The sequence below is a fragment of the Phycodurus eques genome, chromosome 5 (assembly GCF_024500275.1).
Source record: "Phycodurus eques isolate BA_2022a chromosome 5, UOR_Pequ_1.1, whole genome shotgun sequence".
Classification (NCBI taxonomy): Eukaryota; Metazoa; Chordata; class Actinopteri; order Syngnathiformes; family Syngnathidae; genus Phycodurus; species Phycodurus eques.
Genome location: NC_084529.1, coordinates 1,947,591 through 1,968,869, shown reverse-complemented (window position 1 = coordinate 1,968,869; position 21,279 = coordinate 1,947,591). Strand labels below are relative to the sequence as shown.

At 40.7% G+C, this 21,279-nt stretch overlaps 1 protein-coding gene across 3 annotated transcripts in view; it reads right to left on the bottom strand.

Moving 5' to 3' along the window:
- LOC133402830 (neural-cadherin-like) overlaps nt 1-21,279 on the bottom strand; it is a 112,820-nt gene that overhangs the window by 67,116 nt on the left and 24,425 nt on the right. For all 3 annotated transcript variants that reach the window (XM_061677008.1, XM_061677009.1, XM_061677010.1), the window contains exons 2-4: nt 6,389-6,586; nt 3,564-3,789; nt 1,091-1,295 (exon numbers count right to left, since the gene is read on the bottom strand). In XM_061677008.1, the coding sequence (XP_061532992.1) occupies nt 1,091-1,295; nt 3,564-3,789; nt 6,389-6,586 (629 nt within the window). The remainder of the gene's footprint in view (nt 1-1,090; nt 1,296-3,563; nt 3,790-6,388; nt 6,587-21,279) is intronic.

Here is a 21,279-nt window from a genome sequence, read left to right as displayed (position 1 = left end):
TGCAGCAAAGGAGAGGAGAGGAAGAGAAAGAGAGGAAAGGACAGGAGAGAAGAGAAGAGAAGAAACAAAACCCGAGTAGAATTACGCAAACTTAGCTTTTGCTAAATACCCCTCAAATCCCGGCGACAACCACAAGATTTTTTTCTGTGCAAAAGCCTGACCCCAAAATGAAATCCAAATTGCATTTTGCCTTTCTCAAGTTGCTAGTTCAACATATCCTTTATCTTCCACTCCATGATTCCTCTAAAGTCGAAAATAGAAATGTTCCAAGCATGTGCGAGCATTACTGCGTGTTTCAGACAAAAGGCCCTTAGCCGCCATCCAAGCTCCGTGTCACCGCTGTGTGTAAACTGTGAAGTGACAGCTGAGTAATAGTCCTAAAATAGCCGGGAAAGCTTTTCCTAGTCTGTGTCTTCTATTCCACAACATGCTGCTGAGCAGAGGAAGATTTGACTCCTCAATCTGTGGGGTAGAGTAATTGCTTGGCATAATAATTGGGATACAAACTCTTTGGATTAATAATTTAAATCATACTGAATTCATGAATACTTTATCTAGAAATGTTCTGTTTGTGAATTGCATTTTTAGATTCTGCTTCTCGTGGCAAGTATGTTCTATATTTCATGTAGCTCATCTTTATTTGATACTGTCAATAAGAGACTTACTGTCACCCGCAAACAAAAGAGTGAAACAAAGCATGAGGGAAAAAAAAAATAATCACTTGGGCCTCCAGAACATTTGGTAGTGTTTCAACGTCACTCAGCCATGCATGAAGAAAAAAAAAAAAAAAGCTGCTTCCCCTTTGCGGTGTCGGCGGGTTAATGCCGAATTCGGATCACAGCAGCCTTGTCAGCCAATTTGAGCCACCTAACATTTAAGAGAAAGCTGGTTGGCCAGCGAGGTTTGCGTGGGCAAAGTATTAAAACATTTTCATTTCAATGAAATTCCGTGGAGGAAAAGAGGAAACCTTTACGCGACATGTCGTAATAATATTAGAGGATAGCTCAGATTTAGGATCATTTTACCAGAGTGCCTGCATTTGTTTTCGTGACTCGTTTAGCAGCCTGGATTACTTTCTGATGAAACTAACCTCTGTGGCCGTGCTCAGGCTGCCCAGTTCCTCGCTGGCTCGCACCATCAGAAGGTACCGTCGCTGGTCACTCTCGTAATCCAGCGTCCGGGTCAGACTGATCTCCCCTGACTCCTGCTGAATGTGGAAAAGGCTGCTGGGATTGATCAGCAGGCTGTAGCTGATTGGCTGCTTTTGGAAGGAAATGGCAAACACAGCGAGGAAGCTGTAAAAGAAATGCAAAATGATTAGCGAACAGGAAAAAGGTCCCTAACGTTTGCTAAGAGAAGAAATTGCACATTAAAATCCAAATATTTCCTTTTTACGTCAGACTGTGTGCTACAATGAATCCATCACATGGCCAACTGGCCAAGTAATAAGAATTCAGTCAGTCAGTACTTGTTAATACTTGTAATAATTTCATTACATTTTGCAAATATCAACGTTAAGTATGGTTGAACAGGTTTGTGGTCCCCAAATGGCACATAATGATGCATCACTTCAAGTGTGAGTCTGCTGCAGTGACAATGAATCATCACCAAAACCCGGTACATGCTGTTGTTTAAATTGTTCATATCTATCTATCTTTCTAGGCTGTGGCCTGTTAGTATTTTGGATGTTAAAATTGAATGCTAAAACTCATTGCTGGTGTCAGTCATTTCTTGCACGGAGACATTTGGACAGACACACAATGAGGGACAATGGGCGGAAAGATGCAGCAATGATGTAATGGCATTGGCTCACCAAGCAGGGTACACGCATACTCATTTTAACATCTTTACTGATTTTTAAAATGGAGGTGACCTCACAAATGATGGAAAAAGTCGGCAAGTGTGAGCTTACTTCTTTTTTTGTGTGTGAAGTACTCGAAATGACAAACGTGGCACACCACATGCTGTCCATCATGATGTCCCCGCTCACAATCGCAAGTTTGTTCCCATAAGCCTGATGTCTATTGCAGTACCATGACTGACCTGAGAGAGGCACTGTGGTACACTTCAGGAAAATACAAAGAAAGCGTAATAGAAGAAGAAATAGAGACTTTGCTAATTGTTAGTTTAGTAACTATATCTGGTTCCAAACTTCCTTTTCATTTTAATTCGCATTACATTAAAATCACTGATCGACGGGGAGAATCACGTTCAAATCAAGACAGATTGTATGCACGTGTCTAGCCCACTTATGCGTCCAATCGGGTTACTCTGACGATGTCAAAAAAACTGCTAAAATCACCAATGGGGTATATTTGCATACCATCAGGGGATTTGCAAAAACATTTTTTAAAAATTAATAAAACAATGCATTAACATGTAATATACTGTAGGTCCTCTTTTTTTCCTTCTCAGGCATTTTGAGTTGGTGACAGCGATTTTATCACATGCAATTTCTGAGAACCCGCAACCCTTGTGAGGATAAGCGGCTCAGACGATGGATGGATGGAATTTCTGAGAATTTAATGACATAATATATCCATCCATCCATCCATTATCCGAGCCGCTTCTCCTCACGCGGGTCGCGGGCGTGCCGGAGCCTATCCCAGCTGTCATCGGGCAGGAGGCGGGGTACACCCTCAACACCCTCGCAGGGCACATAGAAACAAACAACCATTCGCACTCACAGTCATGCCTTTGGGCAATTTAGAGTTTCCAATGAATGCATGTTTTTGGGATGTGGGAGGAAACCGGAGTGCCTGGAGAAAACCCACGCAGGCACGGGGAGAACATGCAAACTCCACACAGGCGGGGCCGGGGATTGAACCCGGGTCCTCAGAACTGTGAGGCTGACGCTCTAACCGCTCATAATATATAATTTTCCTCATAATAATTCAGAATAATAATTAATAACTAATCATTTCATTTATAACTGTCATTTGCCCCACTCTTGAGATTGTAATAATTCATCATAAAAAGTTACTATATTTTGCAAATCCACTTGGACTTTTTTGGGGGTGATCTAATGTCACCAAAAGGTAATTTTGACATAATGCCCTTTCCCATAAATCTATGTAATTTCAGTACCGCTTATCCTGTCTAGAATCGCGGAGTGCTCGAGCCTATCCCAGCTGAACGGCAGACTACACCCTGAGTGGGAACTGAATCCATGCTGCATGCAGCGAAGTCAGGCGAGTGTAGCTTACCACTATACCGTCACTGACTATAATGCCATTTTCTTCCTTTTATATCATAGTGGATTAAATGGGATATTTCAAGTGTAAACTCGAAGAAGAACTACAAGGGTCAGGTGAGCAGGATCCGATAAATTGAACAAAAGCTGATTGGAGATGTATAATGTATGACAGAATATATGGAATGAAAATGGTTGAAGATATTTCATTCAAAAAAATGGGCAGAGGGAAATATAACAGCGCAACATTTGGCAGAGAACTCCAAGTGTGATGGAATAATGCAGTTCAGAGAAGTTGCGGTGGCAAGATAATGATGTTGCTTGCGTGCATCAGCCATAATTCATTCCTGTTTACACATGCGCTACTCACGGCTGTCCTTCGGGCGTGTTCTCTGGTATGGAGATGGAGTAGCTCGCATCGGTAAACTGCGGCGGTCGGGCTCCTGCTACCACAGAGAGCATAGCGGGCGCACTGCGTCCGCCAAAGCCGTCGATGGCCACTACACCTAACAAGTACTCTCTGTCCCTCTGAAGCTTTTGGTTTGTGGTTGCCACCTGTCCTGTCTTCTTGTCCACAGCAAAGCAGCCATCGCCACCTATAAAGAAATAGACACACGACATTACAACAGCTGCACAATATACTGCATTTAGGAGAGTAATTGTTCTTTACAAAGCTATACTGATACTCGTACTTTATACTGTGTGTGTGTGTGTGTGTGTGTGTGTGCGCGTGCCTGCATGTTTGTGTGTACAATATTACACGGTTTATGTTAATGAACATACTAAGAGTAATTAGGTCTGCAGCTAACCATAATTTGAATAAGAATCTATTTTTCTTTACTTTCATTTTTGCATCCTCAAAAATGGCACATTTAAATAGCACATAGGACATTTATTTATGAGATATAACATTTCAGACTGAAACCAGTAAAACTTGATTTTATTATTTATTGTTCATAAAGTGGAGCCAAGCGTCGGATTTTTTTGTTACAAATTCAATTACCAATGAATGAATGCTCTCTGATATTTGCTATTAACTGCGCAAAGCTTACTGAGAAAAATACAGCTTGAAGACTCATTGTAGGTGTACTGTAATATTGAATGGCCTACCTTTTTATAAAAAATATTTTCATGAAGTCTCTGACAAAAGGAAAAGTTTCCGATGTATCTTTAACCCTAACTCAATACATTCTTTACTTACACTGTAATATAGAATTGTTCCAGTCTGTACACATAATTTTAGTTTTCTTTTTTTTTTTAAAAACTAAATCAACATGTATGAATCAATCCTACAAAAAACTGAGAATATAACATAAATTCCTGACATTTACTATCCCCAATAAACCAAGAAAAAGCATTCCACAAAAAGGTAAGTGGTAAGAAAAATGAGAAGCTGTTTTTTATAATCGTAATAGCTTCATCCAAGTCTTTTGCTTTTCATGGTGACAATTTCATATGTCGAGGCTTGCTTTATTGCTTAAAAAATCTAATCCCTTCCGTGCAACTTGATGACTAAATAATCCACATACAATCCAGAAAGGACATGATTTTAATTTATTTCAGTTATTGCTATTGTTTTTAAGTGTTTGTGTTGTGCATATATGTATGTGTGTGTGTGTGTGTACGCGCATGAATGTGTGCATGCTTGCGTGCATGTATGCGTGTGTTTGTGTGTGTGCGTGTGTGGTTGTGCTTGGAGGTCAGTGAGTCCAGGACTTGATTTACGGATTAATTCATTGGTGCTGTACTGCATTTGTGTTATAATCATAATCAGTGTTGTTTTCTGAGTGTTGGTGGAGTTGACCAAAGACACAGCACAAGTCAGGAGGGTCGTTGAAGCGGAAAAGAGCAACAGCAAAAACTGGGAGAATTAATCCACAACACCCAGTTGTGGCAACCAAAGCCCAGTAAGAAAGATAACAAATTTTACGGTGTGAAAGCTTAACAATACAAATCGGTGGCAACCACCATTGCATATTTGAGAAAAACATCCATCCATCCATCCATCCATTGTCTGAGCAGCTTCTCCTCACCAGGGTCGCGGGCGTGCTGGACCAATCTGCCTGTCGATCACCTGCTCCATACTTTCCTTACTTGTGAACATGACCCAAAGATACTTGTACCCCTCAACTTGGGAAAGGATCTGATTTCCGACCCTGAAGACCATTGTCTCAGATTTGGAGGTGCTGATTCTCATTCCATACACTTCAGACTCTGCTGTGAAACATTTAGTGAGAGTTGAAGATTGCAGCTCTTTGAAGTCAACAGAAACAAATCATCTGCAAAAAGCAAAGATGTAAATCTGAGGCCACCAAACCAGAACCCCTCAAACACCTCGACTTCAACTAGAAATTCTCTCCGTAAAGATTATGAACAGAAACTGGGACAAAGGGCAGCCTGTGGAGATTCCAACCATCACATGAAACAAAGCCGACTTACTGCCGGCTATGTGGACCAGACTCTGACACCAGTCGTACAGGGACCAAACTGCCCGTTTCAGGGGGTCTCGTACTCCATACTCCGAACCACAGAGTACAAGCGTTAAAAAAAATGATCAGGTTATCATTAATTTGAAGTAGGAAAAAAATGCCATGTTTGCTCAGAACTATGGAGCTAGCGCTTTCTGGTGCCATAGTTTTGAGCAAGCATTGACCACGGGTGTCTCTCAATTATACTTTAGCTTGCATCAGGGAGTAGTGCAATGGACTAATGTGAATGAAAGGGAAGTCAGTCGTGTTTTGCAAAATCCCATTGGGAAAATTGATTAGCCAACAAACCTCTAAACTTAACCAGGCGGTCTACCATTTGGCAGATCTCCATACACATTTGTGTGTTTTCACGATTGTCTCTTTATAAGAACAGAGAGAAGTAGGCAGATACGCAGAGGTGCACGATAAGTGAACGAACAAAAGTGTGAAGGCCTTTGGCTGTCACTGTGCGTGCCGAGGAAAGAGATACTGAGGGCGAGATAGATGCGATGGAGACGACAAAAAAAAAAACTAATAGATGCTTTTACAGCGCATGGATGCATGAATGAACGTGTGAACGCCTGTGGCTGCCTGTCTGAGTGACTGTGCCACAGCCTGACTACATGGATTTATTCCCATAGTTCCATTGTGCGTCATGCACACAACTCAGCCTACTTTTTTCCACATGTTAATTTAAACGTGTGAGTGTGAGCAGCCAAAATCTTACCATCAGCCAAAAAATATTCCACCTCCCCGCTTCTGCCCTCGTCCCCGTCGAGGGCCTGGAGCTGATAAACAAAGGTCCCTGCAGTGGCATCGGGGGACACTCCAGCCTGGTATGGGTAAGGCTTCATTTTCCACTCAGGGACATTGTCGTTGACATCAGTGATCGTCAGCTTCACCTTGTTCAGGTACCAGTCGGGGCCTGGGGGAAAGAGCAGATAGTGACGGCACTGTGGCTACTGAAAGTGACAGCTGTCATGTAAGTGTGCGTGTGTGTGTACAGGTGAGGCAAGCAGACAGCTGAATCTGGAGCACAGACATGCAGCCAGTCAGCCGGGGTGCATTTCTGATCATGACATACACCCCCGCCTTCCAAAGGTATTGGAACAGCAAGGCCAATTCCTTCATTTTTAGACTGAAAGCACTTGGTTTAACATCAAAACCTGAATATAAGAGGTATATGCAGCACATCCGAATCGGATAGACAAAGCATTATTTGTAAAGAAAGACAGCATTTTTAGGTGAGCAAAACTATTAGAACAGATATACTGTACTTAAAATAGACTGAAGTGAATAACACCAATGTGATTGGCTGGTGACCAGTCCAGAGTCTACCCTTCCTCTTGCCTCAAAGTTAGCTGGGCTAGGCTCTAGCTCACCCACGACCCTAATAAGGACAAACAGTATAGAAAATAGATGGGTGGATCGATAAAAAAGACTCCATTTTTATTTTGTGATGCTTTCACCACCACCTCGTTCAGTTGTGGTTTGTTTTCAGCTGTCACTCCCATCGATCTCCTTGATAGCAGATCAAAGTCATGCTCTATAGCAGCGGTTCTCAACTGTTGTCACCCTGGGACCTGTGTTTTCCTATTGTCGCAAGTTGCAAACCCCCGTTTATAGACGTTAAGAATATTCAAGAAAAACTTCTTTCTTCTTCTCCTTTCGGCTTGTCCCGTTAGGGGTCCCCACAGCGTGTCATCTTTTTCCATGTCAGCCTGCATCTTCCTCTCTAACACCGACTGCCCTCACGTCTTCCCTCACTACATCCATCTCAGAGCACTGAATTGATTGCCACTCGATTGAATTTCAAACTAGTTTAGTTTGAAAATCATACTAAACTTTGAGCTGACTCACTTATAATTCCATGGATAACAATAACTATCGAATTAAAAACATCAATTTTAGTCCATTTAAGTTCAAGAGCTTTTTCTTCCTAAGTTAATCATTTGTGATTGTTTGGAAATGTCACATACGGTGGATGTAAAAAGGCTACACACCCCTGTTCAAAGGCCAGGTTTTTGTGACATAAAAGAAATGAGACAAATATGAGATAAATCATTTCAAAAACTTTTGCCACCATTAATGTGACTGAGAGAAGTTAGGTAAAAATAAACAAGATAAGATAATCTGGTTGCACAAGTATGAACATCCTTTTATAAATGTGGTCTGGAGATGTGGCTGAGTTGGGAATTAACCAATCACGATCAAATTCATGTTAAATAGGAGTCAGCACGCAACTGCCAGCATTTAATGTGCCTCTGATTAACCCAAAATAAACTGTTCTTGTCGGCTTTTCCTGACATTTTTTGGTTTTGTTTTCTAGCAGAAGCCTGAAGGTTTTGTGCTAACACTGACTGGAATTTGGAACTGTTCATAATTCCCCAAAGCAAGTTGCTGCCAACACCAGGTTTTATTGTAGGTTGGGTGTTCTTTTGAGGATGAGCAGTGATGCATTTATGCCAAACATACTGTATGCTATCCCATCTGACAGTGTGTGAGACGAAAACTACATCCTGAACTGTTTGGTTAACGTTCCTTGTGCTGGGAGCGAAAGAGTACCAGAGGTTTGGTGCTGTGAGCCCATGGCGGTCGAGCGGGTAGGCTATCTACGACGAGTGTGATATGACTAATTGAGGTGGTTGGGGTGATAAAGCAGGCTGCAGAGTTGTGGACCAGATAGAGTTTATGGATGAAATTTTGGGGTAAACCGAAACGATGGGAGTTGCAGTGGTCAATCCAGGAAGTGATCAATTTGTGGACCAAGATAGCAATGCGGTGGGGCAAGTTGGACGGAAGGGGCTGAGGTTGATGTATGCAGAACATCCATCCATCCATTTTCTATACTGGTTGTCCCCATTAGGGTGGCAGGTGTGCTGGACCATATCCCAGCTTACTTTGGGCGAGAGGTCGGGTACACCATGGACTCTTTGCCTGCCGTTCGCAGACCATCTATTGAAAAAAACGAGCACTGCCACTCACATTCACACCTATGGACAACTTGAAGTCTTCAATCAACGAAACATGTATGTTTTTGGGAATGTAGGAGGAAGCAGAACTACCCAGAGAAAAACCGCACAAGCACGTGGGAACATTCGAACTCCATTCAGGAAGGCCATGAGTCGGGATTCGAACCCTGAACCACAAAAGTGGGACGGAAACGTGCTACCCACTCAGCACCATGCTACCTAGTATGCAGAACAAGTGCTGTTTTTGATATAAGATTGAAATGATTATATGTTGTGAAGTACAACAGAGATTCTTTACCTATCATATTTCAATGTGTGAGGAATAGTCTACAATCAACCTACAAAAGCGTGGGGGCAGGCTCTCTAGACAAAACTATGCTTCTATTATCCATCAAGACTCCCAGGCTCCAATGGGACAACCCCTCAGCCACAGTCTCCTCTAGCAAATTTGTAAGTTGCCTTTATCTTCCCGCAGGGGCTCTGGACAACGCCTCATGACTGCAGGCATTTGGTTCCCATCTCACTTGCCCACTAGAGTGTCTAAGAAGATTCCCTGAATCCAATTATCATCTCGTGTGACTGGTTGGACAGGAAAAATAAACAGTACCAGTCACACTGAAGCATAGCCAGGAATGATTATCAGTTATTGTTGCTAGCTCCATAAAAGGAACGGAGTGATATGTTGTCTAGAACAACGGTCTTCATGCATGGATCTTGGCACAGGTTTGTTGGGAATTTGTTTAAGTGGGTATTTTGGGAAATTTGTTCCTAAATTCTGAAACTATCATGAATTTGCCAACTGTGAAATATTTTAATGACCACATCAATGATGTTAATAGTTAGAAGGAGGTACAGTAAACTTTCATCAGCATCCAGGATTTTCTCTGGATCCGACTTACCATGACAACTTTTTAGCAAACTGGTGTTTTGCCCATTTAAAAAAAAAAAACACACACACAATTTTACAATTTTGTGAAACCTGCCACCAAAAGAGAGGCAAAAAAAATAAAACACCAGATAAATTCCTTGGTAATAATGATGATAAGAAAGGTCCAAAGTTATTGCTTAGCTTTCCAGTTTTAGTGACTGAATGTTCATAAAACAAAATAAACATATCTAACGCATCACTAGAAAAAAATTCAACAGCAAGTGCCGATGCACTCTGACACACTCCCCAAAAATGGATCTGTACACATGCACCAAAAGTCCACTTTATTTTTATAAACATTTGGATTGATTTTTACTTTTTTTATTGAAAGCATGTGAGGAAGGAAAGCCAAAAAAAAAAAGCAGGAAGCAGAATTACCGGTATTAAATGATTCGAGCTCTAGGCCCCTACGTGGGGTTGCCTTCAACCACTTTCTGTCGAAATGCAGCACTGTGCAGTTGAGTCAGGCACTTAAGGCACTTGCGCTGATGCCATTGCAAGGTTTAATGGGGCAAAAGTGGAGCATTGTAAGCTAAGGCACTATTTTTAAAAATATGAGCTGTGATCTTGTGTCAATGTGGCATGAGGAAATGTCAGATAAGGTGCCAAACAGTTTAGTAGGCAGCCATCAGAGGTTTCAACTGAGAAAAGAAGAACGAACCCCTGCTGGGACACACAAACATGCACACACGGATAGAAACACAAGCACAAGGGTTGGCAAGCAGTGATGTCACACCCTGACACATTATACATGATACAGCTGATAAGCATGTAACTGTCTTCCTGTCAGACAAACACAGACATGCAAAGTCGCACACCATCTTACACATACAAAGGTGAGTTACTAGAAGCCTAAAGGTAATTATGGATTTCAAATCCCATTATAAAAACAGTCACCTGCGTAAGGCGGGAGGCTATATGTGTACTTTTAAATCCAAGACAAAAGTAGCAGCAGATTTAGTCCGTTCACTACCTGAGCGTGAGCTCTCCTTGGAATAACACTGTTTCTCTTTGCTGGTGTCTGATGAAAAACATAAATTCCTTAAAAAAACAAAAATGAAGCAAATTACAACTGCTAATAGACTTACATTAGCACCACAAACAAAAGGTCTTTTCGCAGTCTTCATTGTATGTTGTACATATACTATACCACTATATTGCCACTAGATTGCCTTGACTCGGATATGAATTTAAGTGACATCCCATTCTTAATCCATTGGGTTTAATATGACATGAGTCCACCCTCTGCTGTTATAACAGCTTAAACTCATGTGGGAAGACTTTTCACAATATATAGGAGGTATATAGGTATAGGAGTGTGTTTACGGGAATTTATGACCATTTTTCCAGAAGCACATTTATGAGGTTACACGCTGATGTTGGACGAGAAGGCCTGGCTTTCACGCTCCGCTCCAATTCATCCCAAAGTGTTCTATAGGGTTGAGGTCAAGATTGTGCAGGCCAGTCAAGTTCATTCACATCAAACTCTCTCATCCGTGTCTTTATGAACCTTGATTTGTGGAAATGTCCAAAATATTAGCCTGAGGTATCGAAGGTCACGGGCATTCAATGTCGGTTTTCGGCCTCGCCGCTTACATGCAGTGATTTCTCCAGATTCTCTGAACCTTTTGATGATATTATGGACCGTAGATGATGAAATCCCTAAATTCCTTGCAATTGTACGTTGAGGAACATTGTCCTTAAACTGTTGGACTATTTTCTCACGCACTTGTTCACAAAGAGGTGAACCTCGCCCCATCTTTGCTTGTGAATGACTGAGCAATTCAGGGAACCTGCTTTTCTACCCAATCGTGGCACCCACCTGTTCCCAATGAGCCTGTTCACCTGCGGGATGTTCCAAACAGGTGTTTGATGAGCATTCCTCAACTTTCTCAGTCTTTTTTGCCACCTGTCCCAGCTTTTTTGGAACATGCTGCCCCCATAAAATTCTAAGTTAATGATTATTTGCAAAAAACAATCAAGTTTATCAGGTTGAACATTAAATGTCTTGTCTTTATCGTGTTTTCCTTTAACGATGGGGTTGAACATGATTTGCAAATCATTGTATTCTGTTTTTATTTATGCTTAACACAACATCCCAACTTCATTGGAATTGGGGTTGTATACTCGTGTACTGTAAAATGCAGCAGCTGATACTTAAAAATAATCCTGCTCATTCTTTTGAAACCTGTTTACAGTTAAAGATGCACTTTGATGAGAAATACACTATGTTACACTCCACAGAGTTCACAAGAGAAACATAATAGCAGTTAAGTATGTGACAGCTCCTAAAAGGATTGTTAGAGGGATAATAACAGAGGGAAGAAGAAGCAAGCGGAAAAGAATTAATCTATCTGCCTGCACACGCTTTAAAGTTGCTCTGTAGTGAGAAAAGTTCTGGGTTGAATCCTGAAGATAGTTCCTTTTCAGATAAATTTCCACTGTATCGTGGGTGCTGAGAAACTAATCAATGTTCAGATGGTATCGCCTTAATGTCGACAGGGGTGGTTTACGCAATTCAAGCCTCGATCATCCTGGAACCATCCACTTGATGAATAATGGTACACGATAAAGATTTCAGCGTAAAGCAGGGCCGTTAATCACCATAGAAATCAGAGCTCTAGCTCTTAACATTTAGTCGACTATCAAATATTTGCAGGAAGACACATTCCTTGCTTCCTGCTTGCTGGTGTCTTTCCATAACACGTCTCTCTGGTAATAGTGGGGATGATTTTACAAGACTCCATCTAATTAGCCTGTTACAGACACTAATCAGAGCCAAGGCAGATAATTAAAGCCTATCCGTTCTGGAATGATAATGAAGTATATATGAGTGTGCACGCCGCAAGTGAGAGTGCATGCAGCATGTCTTGCACAGCAGCAAATGTGTGTGACTTCTCTCCTAATCTAGTATGTAGCACAGCAGCTATGAGTAAGTCCCTAGCAGTTGCATGACCCAAGACGCCAGACAAAAGATGGGATCAAGTAACGGAAAATGGTAAAGGCTCACAGGCTTCACTGGATTTCCAATAAGTCGAGTTTGCTTTTTAGTCTCAGGGCTCAATGTGATAAAACACTGCACTGTATGCAGCAAAGTCCTAAGTATTTGAAAGAAGCATTTGTTGGCAAAATGATGTATCATAAATAGGGTACAAGGGTACAACGTGTGCTTGACCGTCGTTCGCGGGTATGGTGTGTGTGTGTGTGTGTTCTATCTTACTGCAAGCCATTCTGTTATGTTCCCCGCTGTTAATCCTTTCCTTGGATAGTTGCTATATAAAGTTCTTAAGTGGCTTGTGGAATAAAGAGAAAGGTTGTCTCAAGTGCCTATGTGCACATATACACTGCCTGTGTGCACATAGAGTGTACACTGCCCACAGTAAAAGGACACGCACTGTGTGGGATGAGGGATGAGAGTCAACAGTAAAGCAGAGGATCATTGATACAAAACATGCAGAAGATCCACAGAGGGAAATACAATGGAGGAAGAGAGAAGTGCGAAGGAAGGAGTGTAATGTAACGTATGGAACATAAAGTAAATCTACCGGGTATTAGGACAATACAATGCTGGCAGCGTCGACACTATGTTTGGAAGAGAAAACAAAACTAGCGCAGAAGAGACTACACATGAATAACGTTAGCACAGTTTACACTATTTAAAATATACTCATATCAGTGGGTTGTTATGGATCCCTGGGTTCTCTTGTACCCAAAGAGGAATCATTTCAATAAACAAATATTTGCATGAAATTAAATAATGTGTGTCTGCAAGCAAAAATGGCAATGGCCCAAACGAGACATAGAAATTCAGGGGTGCCGTCTTATATGCAGGTGAATGGAAAGTTAATATCAGTTCAGCGGAGGGTACGAATTTGTATCAATAAGCCTTTCCACACAGACACACAAATGCGTACACACACATGAACACACGCACCCACGTGAGAACACAAAGAAACACACCCAACTCAGCCAAGCTCTATGCTTAAAGAAAAATGCACATGACAGCTAGAGATTCAACGGCATGTGGAATACATGAACTGCTACACGCACTCAACTGCAGCAACAATGGCTGAAACCAACGGCTGAGACAAAATGGGCGTTCGTTACACATTTGATATTCATTCAAATATGAGCCAAAGGACATTTTATAGATGCTGCCTGCAGGTATGGGTAAAAGAACGAACCCAAAAAAAAAAAAAAGTCAGATGAAAGGGCAATATTTGGACTGGATCAATGAGAACAACATCAATCTAAATATACAATATGATAATAAGATTTACATATCCAGTACACTGGCACTGGCAATGCTAGAAAGATAAACATAATCTAATTAGATTAAATACAGAAATACACAACTTGTGTCACAAACGGAGTGTTTCCAAAGCTATATTTGTAGGCTACGTGAGAGGGGCAAATCTGGAGTGTCAGTGTCAATCTGATTATCAGTGTGGGAAAAGCTCGTTTTCTACACAAACTTCTTCGTTCTTTTTTCCCCCAATATGTTGCTGCATGATATTAACCTCAAAATGCTGACATTGTTGCCACCCATTTGGTCCACACGAGTAGCCAGCTGCAGCGTTCACCCTACAGTCTCAAAAACATGAGGAAAAATGTGTTGCTTCAGTGGTCCCTTTTTTTTTTTTAACGAGGAATTAAAACAAACCCAGGACTGCAGTCCTTAATGTGTCAACACAAACACAATCCGACGTAGAAAATTCGGTATCACGACGTCTCGCTAAGTTTTCTCACAGTCTAGCACATTATTGGTGACGGGCCGTGGGGGGACAGGCTTATGGGGAGAGATGTTTCCAAATTATTTACACAAATGTATCCACAATTTACACATGCTTTTCAGATCCACCGATATATCCACGATTTATACAATTTATCAGATCCACAAATATATCCGTGATTTACAGGTTTTTTAATGTTGTGTGTGCATTTATCATGACTTATCCTTTGTAAATATTCAACTCTGCGTGTGAATTGTTGAAGGCGTGTTTGTGGTGCATTTATTTTTGAGACAAACGTAAAGCAAACTTAAGCTATTCATTTGCGGATCTGAAAAAAACGAGTCCCGAAGGCTCAAAGGCGCGTGACAGTTCGACCAGCCATTTGCCACGGACGAGAGTAGTTTCCTTCCGGCCTGTCATGTTCTTACTGGGTCCCTTACGGCGGAATCGGATGAAGCTTCCCTGCCAGGAGTCGGTGTCAGTGCAAGGGCCGCATAGTGCCGCCCAATAGAATTTTTTCACTAATCCGTCGCTTGTAGCAAAACCTGTAAAACAGGCTGTTTTTTCACATACCCTGTGCATTGCATTGCTCGAAAATGCAGAGGAGCCCTCTCTCCCGCTCACTCTTTCTCACACACACGATCAACATGAAGCGTTATAAACAGGTAAGCCCCGGCAGGGATTGTAGGTTAATTAAACCTGTGGCTTAACTTTAGAAGAATTGTTGGCGGTGAGTGTGGGCAGTTATCAATGTATGCGACAGACAGACCCTTCTAAACTTGCACGAGCCATGTCAAACCGTAGTAGAACAAGCCCATTGACCGTCACATGCCGGGATGCACCATGATTACAAGCACCGAACACCCCAGCTTGCCGTGATAATTGCAACAGAAAGTGACACAGCTCGAAAGGAGCTGGAGATAGCACCGGGAAATAAATATGCTTCCCGACCTACCACAGCCCGCCTCCAAGCTTGGATACGCCCTATTGCGTACTGTCAGGTTTGGGTGGGTTAACTGCGTTTTACTACGGCCGACTAGTTTCCTCATCAACACCTTGACCGCGGTCGCAAATGTTGAGAGAGTTTAACATTTTTTCCAGGCATCCGTGTCAATCAGGACCTGTCACATTTGCCCAATTTGTCCCACTGTGTTGTCTCATGACCATCCCGGACCCGGGTTCCTATCCAGCCTCGCCTGTGTGGAGTTTGCATGTTCTACTCGTGCCTGCGTGGGTTTTGCCCACATCCCCCAAAACATGCATGGTAGGTTAGCTGAATACTTTAAATTGACCACAGGTGTAGATGTTAGTCGAATGGTTGTTTGTTTCTATGTGCCCTGGCGACCAGTTCAGGGTGTACCCGGCCTCTCGCCCCGAGTCAGCTGGGAGAGGCTGCAGCACCCCCGCGGGCCTAGTGACGACAAGCGGTATGGGAAATGAATGAATGAATTATATAACTGTCACATTAAAATAGCCACTGTAGTTGTGCGTAATGATGCCGACAAATAGGAAAACAAACAAACAAATAGCATCTAAAATGTCAATTATACAGCATAATCTATGGTGAAGGATATAACAATAAAAAAATATATAATATTCATACACAATTAGTAATCTGCGGAGTTTTTTCTATTAGGATGAGCAACGGAGCATGAACACATCAGATGAACATTTTGTTTTCCCTGTCATTATATTTGCCTCATAGCTACAGTATTTATTTATTTTTCTTCACGCTTACTCATAACAGGGGAGGATTTGGACAAGAGTGTTGAAGAGCAAAAGCTCAAACACTCGTGCTTTTTAACCAGAGGGTAAACATTTAAACATTTGAAAATGAATTCCAACAAATACAGTCTTTAATTCCTTTTGATATACAATTTGTACAATAACATGATAGAGCTACATTTAAGGACAGTTTGGAAAGCAGACCTCGGCAAAGTTTGCTTTTGCAATCTCATCTGGCCCAAAATGACTTCCTCGTTATAACATTTTGTCTTTGCAACGTCCTACTAACAACTGGACAGAGATACAAAGAAACGTATATCTAAACGTATAACAAAGGTGTCAATTAAATACCAGTAAGATTTACATGAAATAAACAGAAATGCATCATCACCAAAATGATTCCAAACGGTTTGCATTCAGCATACGTTTCTTATACTTTAGTTGTCCTATTTGATAAAACAGAAGATTGTTATTGTCTCTAACTCATATCTCAAATTGAATAAAACCAAATTGAATAAAACACAAGTCCAGTGCATTTGACTGTTCAAATGTTACTGTCGATTTGTTCTTGATTACTTTTAATTCAATTAATAGATTGTAGACATTATCTTTCTGTAAATGAACTTAAAGGTAAGAAGTGATATGTACGCAATATGTACATTATGCCATGGACTAAATTGCTTCCCCACATCAGAGTTGATCCAGCGTTGACCAGCAGAGAGTCAGACTCAATTTTTCTTAGAGTTGCTACAAATAACAGGCCACATAATCTTTGAGTCACCAACTGTCAGAATGGAATTCAAAAGTTTTGGAACAAACCTCCCAATGATAATTGGGAGGTTTTTTTGAACCATAAAATGTATTCAAAATGATTACGCACAACAGATTTGTAAGACCTTTGCCAGATTTCAAACAACAACATTTATTGAATTTGTAGCATTATGCATGAGGTTATATTTACTGAACTCAAAAGCTATTTCAATCAAAAATATCTTAACAAGCCGAGTTACATTTTGACACTGAACCCCTTATTTCATAGCGGCTGCATAATTCTTATATCAATTCAACTTGTGACTTTTGGGAGAGTTTCTGCTTGAATTTCTTTTGAGATGGTGCATTGTCATGCTTCGAGATGATCTTGTTCATGAAAGCACCAGTTCTTCTTTTAGCACCATGGAAGAAAGTGCTTAGCCAGAAAGTCCAGACACTTTTCATAGGTCATTATTACACCTTCAGCTCTCTCCCTGGCATGTTTTCAAAGCAATTTTCACAACACACACACACACACACACACACACACGCACACAACTTAAGCATCTGTTGGTCCTTTCTTTTGCAGTAAACAACTGCCTGTCCAAAACTTAACTCACTGGAACCCTTCTACTGAACACAACTCCCACACTACACCATGAACTTTAACTATAGACACACATCTTCGTATTTTTAAAGTATTAGGTCCAACCGTGGGTCAAGATTGTTCACAACACACGCACACAAATAATCATCAATTGCTTTTTACATCGCAAAGGAGGTACCGCATTTTGTCTTAGATTTATAATTCTAATGTTTGCAACGATCTTAACTTGAAAACCGCTTAGCAATTTATGTAGACTGTGAAATGAAGAAGTGGGCAAAGTTCCAATAATAAAATCATTACATATTGGTGTGGCTCCAGGAATATTTCATATAACAAGACGCCGAACACGGCACGCGTTCTTGGTTATGTCCTACTGTCGTACTGTCTTCCATACAATATTATACATGCTGCTAGGGAGGAATCGAAAATCTGGTGTTGTTAGCAAAGGTCTGCACTTGATTGAATATCCAAAAACTGAACCAACCATCATGGATATGATGAAGGTCCCAAATTATGGTGACCCCCGAGGAAAGCTAAATTTATTTATAGTTTATTCTCCATCAAGGCAGTCCATGGTAATTTCCAATAAATCGGTTGACCGTCTTGTTTTACATCAAATACTGAGTGATAAAACATTGGGTTTTTTTCCTCAAATATACTATATGCTCCATAATACTGTTTAAATTATATGCAAATCCAATGTGTGAGGTCTGTAAGACATGGAAATGAGTGGAAGTAAAAAGCTCCAAACTTCTGAGCTTAGCACATGTAAGGCACCTGAGCAGAGTGGGATCAGCTTCCCACACACCTTCACATAGATCACGTCCAGTACAGTTATGATCATCTTAATTGGTTTATATCATGATATGCCAAGCTTGGAACTTAATTAGCCCCATGAACCCTCAGCTATTTTCAGGGTAATTTCACTACCTTCAGTTTTTATGTGGCTAGGCTCATCATTAAAAAGTTGTCTTATATTCTACAACTTATTTTTCAACTTATATCTCCCTACATTTGATCTGATAATACTGATAAGTTAAACCTTACGGTATGCTTTTGCTTCACTACACTGTGGCATCACAGCTATTGTTTGATAATTAAAATGTGTTTTTTATAGGAACTCCCTATTTACTCTATACTATAATAGGTTACATTATGTCAATATTTAATATCCATTCAGCCAATATCTTTTCACATCTAGAGAAACAACCATTCACACTGACATTCATCTTGGACAATTTAGACTCATCAATTAACCTAACATGCATGTTTTTGTTATGTCGAAGCCAGAGTGGCCACAGAAAAGCAATGCAAGCATGGGCAAAATGTGCAAACTCCACCCAGCCAGCTTATGTGTATACAAAAAAAAAAAAAAAAAAAAAAAATATATATATATATATATATATATATATATATATATATATATATATATATATATATATACTAAGTAACACAAACAATTTAAGAAGGTACAAATAAATGGATACAAAGACAAAATTAAACAGGGTGCAGTTGTGTGTTTCAGACCCACAAGTGCAAGCCTGTGAAAATCTTGTGATCTAATATTAAAAGGCACAGCAAATTATTTGGCAAATTTTGAATGTGACAAACATACCGTAAGTACTGTTTCTTATATAATCACATGCTGTGTGAAATGCTGTGTGAAAAAAACAACTGCTGCTGTTAATGCAAGTGAGCTCAGCTCATATTGCGAGGACGCTGTGGGATGCACAGGATGTCAGCTGATTGCTGAGACCGGTCAGATGCACTCAACTAACTTTAATCTTGCGGTCGTGGCAAAGCAAACTGAGCGCCCACGTGAGCGTGACTGAATCCAGGTGGGGCAGACCGAATGAAAGCGAAATCTATGTGACGGAGGCTGCACACTGGTGCGTTCACTGTGAGGCAAGAGAGCAACTCGGTCACTGGGAAGCAGCTCCTGTGCTGTAAGCGACACCGGTGACAGACGCAACAGGTGGAGAAGAGGCTATATATCTTCACTTTTACTGCTTAGTTTGATGCTTTTTATGACCACTTGGCATTAAAAGGGGCCATCATTTTTCTACCTCATGGGCATGTAGACAGAAAGCAGCCCGGTTAACTGAACCAAGACCTTTCTCTCCATAACGTTCCTCTTTAAAGGTAAAATCTGTAAAAAAAAAATTTTTTAAAAAGCCTTCGTAAGGTCTCGGTCAAGCAGCTGGCTGTGTAAAAATATCACACACCACATCACAAGTCTGTAAAATAATGAGTCATCATGTAGATTTGTCCAATATGAACCATGTTTTCCGAATTAATTGTACTCATTCTAATTCCGCAAGAGGTAATCCGTTTTATATTGCTGTGTATATTTCTCAGTGGTGTCATTATTTAAATGAGCATTTCTTCCACGAGTTGCAATTTCTTTTGGTCCACAGTGGGACTTGCCCAGCGAGCTACTGCCGCCCTGAATAACGTTGTGTTGGTTTTTCCCAACGATGTTTCGATCCCTTCAAATAAAGCTCATGCTGGCAATGCTAATGCAGTTTAATTCCTTCCGGGAATATTATATACCTTAAAGCAATCCTAGCTCAAATCAACTTTGTCCACTAGGAGGCAGTATCATGCAAATATACAGACACATACGAAGAAGCGTTTGAAAACTGACTCAGTAAGTTGCTGTAATATAAGTCATATTACGCAGATGATGAAGAAAATATGCCTGTGAGTATTGTAATATTGTTTGTCTTCGTGTGTTGCTGCACTGTTTTTATTTGCAAATATCCATTGTTTCAATAATACTGTGACAGCTATGCTGTTCGTGAGCCGGTCCATGACCTTTTGCGTTGTCTGTTAGCATTCAGCTAACAGACTTTCGTCAGGCAAACCTATGTGGTTGTTTAAAATACATAAAGTCAAATTCTCTTTGTTAAACATTTAGTTTTGAGTCGGCGACGGAGAGTGGTAATAAACAGCATTTGCCGTTGTGTTTAATTATTTGTTGTTCTGATTAGCTATTTGCTGTTGTGTTTCTTTTTTTTTTTTTTTTTGATTCGCTGTCCTGTTTTTTAGTTAGCCGTTGTGTTTAGTTATTTGCTGTTGTGTTTTGCACTTCAGGGCCACTGTAAAGTTGCCTTAAATGTTGGAAGATATTGTAAGGAATGGCTTACGTAAAAGATCAGTTTGTTGTACAGTATTAAAGCCTCAAACCTGTATGGTAGGTAACACAGGCTGCTAAAATGTGCATATGAATCTATTTATTTTATTTTTTTTGGCTCTATATATTTCTCCTTTGAGGTCTTGATTGGCAGGTGAGAATAATTGGTGCACATATATTCAAGATTCCATTGTTACGTAGGTACGTCTACATGTGCACCCAGCTCCAATATAAGGTTACATTCTAAAAGTGCTGCATCAGTAGTCAAGTGTTGTATTTTTACAACTCTGTGATGTGCATAATTTGATGTGAGAGGGACGCACGTTTTCTATTGTCAAATTTGTGGTCGAACAACGACCACGTTAACTAAACAGACACTCGATGCTGAGATAATTAGCACTCAAGCATTCATACAGTACACTCACGTACCACCGACTCCGCGGCTTGACATGAACGTGCCGATACAGAATCACGCACCTTGTCCTATACACACACGCGCACACATACGCACACACGCATCGGCAGCAGAGGTGGGTAGGAACGCGCTACAATTTACTCTGTACATTTACTCAAGTAACATTTTGGATAACTTGTACTTGTCAGAGCAGTTTGAATGAAGCATACTTTTGACTTTTACTTGAGTATTTATGTTAAGAACAAACGGTACTTTTACCCCGTTTCAATACTCCACATGCTGCTCACTACTTTCATTTATCAATAATTGCCTGCGCGATCTGTTTTTAGACTTTCATTTTCGACTTCCGCAA